The 9,540-nt window shown below is 39.5% G+C and overlaps 1 protein-coding gene, 1 long non-coding RNA gene and 1 pseudogene across 2 annotated transcripts in view; 2 read left to right on the forward strand and 1 right to left on the reverse strand.

The window, feature by feature from the left end:
* Positions 1 to 1,346: 1,346 nt before the first annotated feature.
* LOC122072181 lies at positions 1,347 to 2,473 on the forward strand (annotated as a pseudogene).
* A 789-nt stretch (positions 2,474 to 3,262) lies between these two features.
* LOC122090751 (heavy metal-associated isoprenylated plant protein 43-like) lies at positions 3,263 to 4,613 on the reverse strand. The gene is made up of 3 exons (XM_042660459.1): positions 4,512 to 4,613; positions 4,245 to 4,338; positions 3,263 to 4,142 (listed from the first exon to the last, which is right to left on the reverse strand). The coding sequence occupies exons 1-3, from the start codon at positions 4,527 to 4,529 to the stop codon at positions 3,727 to 3,729; spliced, it is 528 nt and encodes a 175-aa protein (XP_042516393.1). The 5' UTR covers positions 4,530 to 4,613; the 3' UTR covers positions 3,263 to 3,726.
* A 4,009-nt stretch (positions 4,614 to 8,622) lies between these two features.
* The window catches only part of LOC122072149, a 1,969-nt gene continuing 1,051 nt past the window's right edge, over positions 8,623 to 9,540 (forward strand). Inside the window, exon 1 of the long non-coding RNA XR_006138346.1 lies at positions 8,623 to 9,073. This is a non-coding gene — a long non-coding RNA (uncharacterized LOC122072149). The remainder of the gene's footprint in view (positions 9,074 to 9,540) is intronic.

Raw genomic sequence — 9,540 nt, forward strand, 5'->3', positions numbered from 1 at the left:
GGACTCACGTATAGTATTGATTTTCGTTCACAATCAATTTGAAAAAAGTTTAATAGGTTAAAAGTGAAAATGAGGGTTAATCTGGGTAGGGGTGTCAATTTGTGGCCCGAACCGGCTAAACCGACCGGGACCGACCGTTTATAGACCGGCCCGGCCCGGATCGTTTATTAAACGTGTCGGGCTTGAGCCCGGCCCGTTTATAAATGGTCGGTCTCGGTTTTGCTACTTGAACCGTCGGGCGCCCGACCGAGACCGACCGAATAACGCCCGACCAAGACCGGCCCATTGTGCACCGACTTGGCCCGACCCTTTAATGATTGTAGAATACCTATTTTACCCCCCAAATTAAAGAATAAAAACTAAAAAGAAAAGACATGTTCACATTTTAAATAATGGTTATATTTGGTATCATTTATTGATTTATTGCCATTTTTTTGGGCTTGCATGAGTGGGCCGGAATATAATAGCACATTTTAAAGAGGGCCTGTTTAAAAACCGGTTAAAGCCCGTTTAACATTAAACATGTCCGTAGCCCGGTTAAGGCCCGACTAAAGCCCGATTAAGGTGGCCCGATTATAACCCGAGACCGACCGACCGAATATAAAGTGTACCATGCCCTCAATAACTAAGCCCGATTAGTTAAATGGGCGGACACGGTGTAGCCTTTGAAAGTCTTCAAGCCCGATTAAGCCCGACCGAAACCGAACCGGCCCGACCGGTTGACACCCCTAAATCTGGGTATTTAAAAAGAGCATAGGAGAAAGAGATGTAAATCGTCTAAAAACATGAGAGTATAAGAAAAAAAGTAAAATGTAAGGGAGTTTTAGTAAATATAGGCCAAGTGTAGGGGAGTGATAGTAAATTCCTCTTGTTTATTAATGGAAGAAAAATGTCCAGTGAATCTTCACGTAATCGAAGTGGGGAATCCCCTTCAAGGACGCTGGTGCATTGGCACTTGATAAGCACTTGACGGATTGGTAACTCCCTGTTATTCTCAATTTTAAATATTCAAAAGAATAATATGACTAAGAAAAAGAGAAAATTATCCCAACAGAAAAAGGAAGGTAACCCCGTAAAAAAATCTGAAATATTAGTAATTCCCTCTTATTCTCTCTCTCATTCCATTGCTTGTAGGCTCTCATTTAACTGCTACAGGTGCAAGAATGCAGAAATCTAATAGGAAAATATCTTGATTGTTTGTATTTGTTTTTTGGGATTACGCCTCCCTTTCCTAGTTTCCGAATTTGAACGATTTACGAGATAATCTTAATTTAAAAGGACCATTATATCCTTTTATATTTATATATCCAAACCACATACAAATCAAATCCCCAAGAAATAACAGCTGGAGAAGGTGGAGGCGAGACCTATGCGAGTACAGTCTATAGTTTTTCTCTTTTTTACTTCTCTTTTCACCGTATCAATGGATGATATGGATCACTCTTCTAATGATAGCTCCGTGGATTCTCGGGGTAAAACTCCTTCATTTGGCATCCTAATTTGAATTTCAGAGAACCCATCTGAAATCAATGGCTTATTAGTTATTACCGGGGTTTTTTTTTTTTTTTTTTTTTTTTTTTTTTGAATCTAACAATTTATTCTAAAAGAATTGCTTTTGGGTTTTTGTTGATGGTAGATCCCTGCATTCTGAACCCACAGAGATCTCATGGGAGTTCTGAAAGACAAAGCATCGCTGAGCAAAGCAGCTCTGCTATGCAAGACCAGCAACGTCGCTCTCCAAGTGGCGGTACTGAGAGCCACCACACACAAGCCCTCCAATCCTCCCAACGAGAAACAAGTTGCAGACCTGCTCTCCTTCGGCCACAGTTCTCGTCTCACCGCCTCTGCTTGCATCGACGCCCTGATGGGCCTTTTACACCAGACCCGCAATTCCACAGTAGCACTTATCTCATCACCATCTACCATATAATCCGGCGTGGTTCTGTCATCCTCCTAGACCAGCTCTCCATCTACCCTTCCACCGGCGGCCGAAACTACCTCAACCTCTCCAATTTCCGCCACAACGCCTCTCCTGAATATTGGGATTATCTTCTTGGGTTAGATGGTACGCGACTTTCCTCGAACACCTGTTGCTCGCTTCTCGAGTTCTTGGTTTCCTTTTTTCTTTGAATTCAGATAAAGGGCAAGACAGAGACAAGGTATCAGCGCTTCTAAACTACGATTTGTTGAAAGAAGTGGGTCGAGTCTCCACTGTTTCTTCTCCAGTTCGAGCTTTTTTTTTCCCTTACCAAATGTTAATTTGATGTTTCACTAGGATTAGGTGGTCTCTAATTGCTGGAAGAATTCCAGGAAGAACAGCAGAGGAGATCGAGAAGTATTAGACCTCAAGATACTCCACAAGTAGTGAATGAAATAGAATCGAATTGTGGTTTTCCTGTATCTCAGCAAGCAATCTTTTTAGCAATTTAGCGATTTTGGGGGAATTGCTTGGTTGAAGAAGACAAGAACTAAATGTAAATCTTGGGGTTTGATTGTGTTATTTTCTGGCCTCCTCTGATCCACCTCCTTCTCTGCTCCCCGCAAGTTAGATTCAATTGGATTTGTTCTCCATCTCTGACCTAGCGGAGGTTGCGGTCGAATGTTGAAGAAAGAACAAAAGATTTTGGATTTTCTCTTTTGTGGGTAAGAGCGTGGTGATAACTTCACATTTTTTATAAGGATATTTTTGGCATTAAAATAGCGAAGTCACTAACAGTTTCAAATTAACGATAAATAACAATTGGACTTAATTGTAAAAAAATTTCAAATACATGGAGGGGCCATAAGTCATTCAAACCTTCGTATCTACGTATAATTTCGACAAACTATAAGGTGCCGTTTGATAACACTCTGGGAGAATGTTTCTGGTGTTCTTCTATTCTGCGGGAATGCAAATAGAACAGAAATATGTTTGGCACGTCCGGTTCATTTTTGTATTCCCCCGGAATGAACCAATGAAAAAGAATGAGTAAAGAATAAATTGCAAGAGTACCAAAAAGTTGCTTTTCTATTCTTTTAGGAATTTAGAAGAACACAACTACTCAAAACCCCCAATCCCTCTACTCCATCTCACGATTAAAAATCCCCAAGTTAAGGAAAACCTATTGCAGGTTTTCTCTCTCTCGGTCGCCGCTGCCCTCTCTCTCGGTCGCCGCTGCCCTCTCTCTCTCTCTCTCTCGGTCGCAGGTTGGGCGCAGGTCAGTCGCCGCTGCCCTCTCTCTCCTTCGTCGCTTCCCTGCAACTCACAATCAAAGTCGCCGCTGCTAAAAAAGGGAGGAAATCTTCACTAATTGCGCAGTCTCCGAATTTTATTTTACCCTCTTTTGATACTTGTTCCCACCGCCAGAATGCAATCATCCATGGTTACCCTGATCCCAAGCGACCTTCCCCGTATTGAAAGAGAATACAAGAATAACAACCCCATTTGATCTGGCAACCGAACTTTGGCAGATTCACATCCTTGAGATGGGATTATAATCTTTAGTCTAATATTTCCTATTCCCATTTAATTTCTTGTTTTTGCGGCACCGAATCATTTCCTCAAGAAGAAAAAGAACTAAGAAGGTAAAACACAATCGAAAACTTCAGATTTCAGAACAATCATGAATCCGTAAACAGATACAACGTAATTGATTGAGAAATGAAAAATATGCAGAACAAGTGATTTATTGATTGTAAACAAAAGAAATGGCTTCAAATTAAGAGGAAGCTGGATTTTCAGTGTCTTCAAAAATATGCAGAACAATCTTCAATGTCTTTGGGGCCATGGTGGTGGTGGTGGTGAGGCTGCTGGGTTGCAGCAGTCTCAGCAGCCACAGGTGATGGTGTCACTTCGGGAGCTGGATTTTCAGGGGGTGGAGGGTCTTTGGGAGGCTCTGTGGGTGGAGGAGCAGCAGCTGCTGGTGGGGTTTCAGTAGGTGGAGGGTTTGTAGCATCAGGGGCTGGTGGTTGTCCACCTTCAGGTGGTTCTGGTGCTGGTGCTGGTTCAGCAGGTTGAGTAGGAGGGTCACTTGGTTCTATGTGGGAGCAAATGGTGGCAATCTTTCTCGTTTTCTTGATAGCTTTGAGGATCTTTTCAGGGTCTGCCCATCCAATTATTGTAAGTTTCTGCTGTGGGAAATCGATATAGAGATCATATATCCCTGTAGAGAAATCAGATTAGTCATAGACTTTAATTTGAACAATAGGGGAACAGTAGGAAAAGAATATGTAGATTACTAGATTTGCATTGTTTAGGTACTTACCATTGATACCATGCAATGCCTTTTTGATCTTCTGTACACATCCATTACAGTCCATCCGGACTTGTATCTCTGTGATTCGAGGCTTCTGCATTTTCTGAACCCAAATGAATGAAGTCAGTGCCTTACCAAATGAACTGAAACACAATGTATAGAACCCAGTAGACTAGAACAATGGCTCAAAGGTAGAATCTTAGCTAGCAGTATTAAGATACAAATTATAAGTTTTAATTTTTAATTGTTATAATATTTTAGGAAGACTTCACTTACCTCTAACTCAGGAACCATTGGTGAGGTAGAGAAATGGAGAGAGCCAAAGAAGAGATAAGATAGTGGTTTCTTCTATGGAATTGGAATGTTGAAGTGAGTGAACAAATTATGTTTATATTTTATTATTTCTTTTAAGTAATAGTATTTTAAAAGATAATTTCATAAACAAATCATTTCCTTATTTAAGTTAAATTTGACCATAATAGCATGTTTGTAATTATTGATTTCTTTGTTCAAAAGTGAATTTTCATTATTGTACTCTCCAGGAATAGAAGTGTTTGTCAAACGCTGTTTCTGTTCTTTTCCTGTTCTAAAGCCATTTCTGAAATAGTTTTACCAAACGCTGTTTCTGTTCCGCCAGAGTGTCTTCACAGCATGGAATCGAAAAAGAACACTTCTGTAAAAGAACCACTCTCCAGGAATAGAAGTGTTATCAAACGGCCTCTAAAGGTGTGGGATGTAATTTTCTTTTTTTCTAATTTTTTTTTTTCAAGATCATAATTCAATAATTCAATGACAAGTTCACATAAATAAATATGTTATTATTAGCAAATAAAAAATAAAAATAAAAAAAGAATTACAAAACGGAATACATTCAATTACCTTCCCTTTTTTGTTGGGTTATATTTTTTTTTATTCATACCTTCCGATTTTGTTGGGAATGAATTACAGAACGAAATTTCCACAAAAAAAAAATAAAAATTACAAAACGCAATCTCTTTGCAAATAAAGATAACTTGCGATTCACAGGAAATTACTCACTCCCTGACACTTGGGGCCCGTTTGATAATATAACCAGAAACGTGTTTCTGTGTTTTCTTGTTCTCAGAAACAAAGAAACGGCATAAATACCGTGTGGTAAAAGTGTTCTGTTCCACTTGTTTCTTGAAACATAAATTGAAATTTATAATAATTTATGCTTCAAGAAACATGAATGACGAAACAAGTTTTACTTGTTTCGCTCGTTTCTCGAAACAAAAATGGGGCACAAAAAATCGATATTGAAGATGGAGTTTGGCATCACTACCATCACCACCGTCTCCGACATCTCATCGATCGGCAACGCTCTGGTTTCTATGGCTAAGAGCTGAAACTGAAAGTGTGCGCGAATGGCCTCTCTGTCCACATGTGTTGCTCTTCGGACTCTACATCTAGCCCAAGCTCGCGCGAGCACTCGAAACAATCGTAAAAGAATCCCAAGAAATCTCCCTCGAAACCGAAATCCCAAGCTCAAACTTCGAACTGGTTGTAATGGATTGCCACCGCTACCGACTTCACCCGTTGAGTTCTCCGGTGGAGGAGAAGCTACCACTTATACTCGTCTTCCCCCGAAGGAAGACTTCGTTGATGATTTGGTCCAGTCTTCGAATTTAGTTTCAAGCGAAGTCAAGCTATCTGATTTTGGGTCTGTGAAGAATGCGGAGAAGAAGAGTTCGATTCATGAAAATGACGGTGGTATGGATGATTCAGGGAGCGATGAAGAGGTTGTAGATGCGAACTTGGGGTTTGATTACGGAGAATTTGAGTTACTGTACGAAAATTCTGCTTCTGATAACGATGACAATGATGATAACGGTAACGAAGTATTAGGGTTTGAGTATGAGAAGCCGGAGAGCTTCTTGGATGGTGAAGAGGATTTAGAAGGGGAAGAGAAAGAGAAAGGAGTACCGGCAGTGATGAGATGTTTTGATCGGGCGAAAATCTACGTGAAGGTTGGAGATGGCGGAAACGGTGTTGTTTCCTTTCGGCGCGAGAAGTATGTGCCGTTGGGTGGGCCGTCAGGTGGAGATGGAGGGAGAGGAGGGAATGTTTATGTGGAGGTTGATGGTTCTATGAATTCTCTGTTGCCCTTCCGTAAGAACATCCATTTTAGGGCTGGGAGAGGGTATGGATGTGAAAGCCCGTGATTTGGATGCTGCACGACTCCTTTTCGATCAAATGCCAAAGCGAGATGTGGTTTCCTGGACTGCGATGATCTCTGGTTATACCCAATCGAAGCGGTCTATGGAGGCCCTATAATTGTTTGGACAAATGAGGGAATCTGGGGTGAGACCAGACGAGGTCACCATGGTGAGCGTCATCTCATCCTACACTCACTTGGGAGACAGATAAACGTTTCAAGAAACAAGGTTTATCAAACACCCAAAATTCTGTTTCTGTTCCCAGGAACGGAAATTTATGTTTCTGTCGTTTCTTGAAACAAAAACAGCAGAAACGTTATCAAACGAGCCCTTGGCCTATATTCACTAAAATTTCTCTACTTTTTTTTTTTTTTTTTTAATACTTCAATGTTTTTGGACTTTTACATTTTTTTCTCTTACTCTTTCTAAATAACAAGATTACTCTTCTTCTTCTTCTTCTTCTTCTTCTTCTTCACCTTAACCTATTGAACTTTGTTCAAAATAAAAATTAAGATAGTTTAGTAAATGGGATAGGCTAAGCGCAGGGAAGTGATGGTAAATCCTCCTTGATGGAGTTTCTAGTTGAAGCTAATAATGTTTGTGGGGACATCTTGGACAGGGGAATTCATTTTTCTTATCCAGACGTGCGTGGTGTCATTTAATTGGTTTGCAATCTGAGATTGAGATAAGTTCTTCAAAATTGAATAATTATTAGATATTGCCGTGCAAGTGTATTCCAACTAGGGGTGTCAACCGGTCGGGCCAGTTCGGTTTCGGTCGGGCTTAATCGGGCTTGAAGACTTTCAAAGGCTACACCGTGTCCGCCCATTTAACTAATCGGGCTTAGTTATTGAGGGTTTATCTGAAATGCATAAGCTAGAGTCATTTCTCGCGTATGAAAGTGGGTTAAAATTTTATACCCAAGGCATAATGGAATTGTCCCAATTAACTTCTATTAGCAATTTGGGGGTAGAAATAAAAAAAGTGAAAGATTTCCATTGGTTGAAGCCATTATTAGCTAAACTCATAGTTTGTCATATATCCCTGTGGAATTGCACTATCGATCCTTCTGTTTTGTCGGACCTTCTACCAGAAGACTCTCCAAATTTAGATAGAAGAATGAGTTTCATGTCATGTGAGGGTTTGACACTTGTTCCAACTCATGGCTGGCGAAGGCTAATTGTACAACGTTGTCCAGATCTCAAAACAATACTCAACGTAGAGGAGGAAGCCAACAAAAGGATGAATGCTTTTGAAAACTTAAATCATTTGGGACTTGATCGGTTAGATCAATTGGAGACACTATGTAGTGGGGTTCCGCAGCAGCCTGGATGCTTTTCTAATCTCACACATATAGCTATATCTGCATGCCCTAATCTGAAGGTACTTTTCACTACCGGTGTAACACGGCTGCTAAAAAAGTTGGAGTTGTTAGTGGTGACTCAATGCCCCAAATTGGTGAACCTAATAATGTCAGATGATGACGACGACGAAGACGATTTGGAACCCATCAATGCATTTCCAAGTTTGACGGTAATGAGATTATGCGAGCTGCCAGAATTGAAAGCCATATGCAGCAACCATCATCATTTGGATTTGATGCAGTGGAGCTCTCTCTCTCTGGCACATGTTTATCTTTGTCCTAAGTTGAGCAGACCCCCATTTGGAGCTCAACGTGCGGATATATCCTTAAATGATGAAATGGACAGCATGATAACCAAAAGCTATCTTAAGCATCAGAGACAGGTACGTAAGAGTAATAAGGCTAAATATAATTTTTTTTCCCTTCTTTTTGAGAAGTTTGGGATAATCACTAATTATTCAAAAGTCCTTTAATTATTTTATTTTTATCAAGAGTTGTGTGCTAGCTAGGAAAAATTTCATATTATGCAAAAGAATATTTGCTACAACCCATTATTAGCCATGCATGCACAGTCATAAGACATACATTCTAGTCTAGTCTAGTTTGATAAATGTTGCTTTTTTACTTCGAACAATCCTTACTTTGATTAATCAATTGTTTATGCTTTCTTGCTTGATAAATCAATTTTTTAGTGTCAGCTAGTTGGTAACCCGGCTTGTCAAAGAATGGGAACTTGTTAGGCTAGTTCCAACATAGGATATAAACTTAACTTTGCAGGCTCGTGCAAGCCTCAACCTTTTTTTTTTTGGTAACATATGCAAGCCTTAGCTAGCTAAATGCTTAGGTAGGCGGTAGGCCTAACCTTAACTGTAGTCATTGATACATTCTTAACATAAACACCCATTTTAGGTTAGTTGTGCGATTAAGATTTTTGACGAATCAATCAACTCTAAATCTAACATTAACATATCACGCCTTCACTTGATAGTACTCCTTTCTTTACTCTGTAGTTGTCTCAAATTCGAACCATTTTTTTTTTTTTTTTGTCCGAAAGACTCCTTTAGTGACCCAATTCTTTTTCCCATCTAGGTTTCAAAGTTTCTCTTTCTCTCATATTTTCATTTGTTATATGTATCCCTCTTTACTATAAGTATTATGAGTCTTACGTATGCAGAGAGAAGAAATAGATAAAAAAGAAGAAGAGGAGGAAAATGAAGATGATGATGATGATGATGAGGAGGAGGAAGAAGAATAGATGAAAAAGGATGAGGACGATGAGGATGATGATGATGGAGCAGGTATGACTTTCCATATCCCCTTAATGACATAAAAGCCTCTTTTTGTACATTGAAGTTTAATGTTCATTCTAATCATTCTGATCAATCTTCATGTTTCTTTTTTGAATAGTTAAAAATTTTATGCCATGGAAATGATGGATGAGATGAATCATTTTATTCTAATTACACTAGTAAATTCAGACTTGAGGTAACATGGTCTATTTTAGGTAGGGTGGCATTGGGAGCCCATCCAGCCTGAGCCCAGCCAGCACAACTCTTGTTTGGTTGGGCTTTGGCTGGGCTTGGGAATTTTCATCCAGGCCCAAGCCCGAGGGCCAGTCATGTATTTGGTGTATTTAATACTATTTTCAAGTACATCATATCATATTATATCATATCATACTGATATGTTGTTTGTATATTTTTCACTAGTTGAAAATATCATTAATGAAATAAAAAAAAATAAGAAACTTAGATTTAATAAAAAA

The sequence above is a fragment of the Macadamia integrifolia genome, chromosome 2 (assembly GCF_013358625.1).
Source record: "Macadamia integrifolia cultivar HAES 741 chromosome 2, SCU_Mint_v3, whole genome shotgun sequence".
Classification (NCBI taxonomy): Eukaryota; Viridiplantae; Streptophyta; class Magnoliopsida; order Proteales; family Proteaceae; genus Macadamia; species Macadamia integrifolia.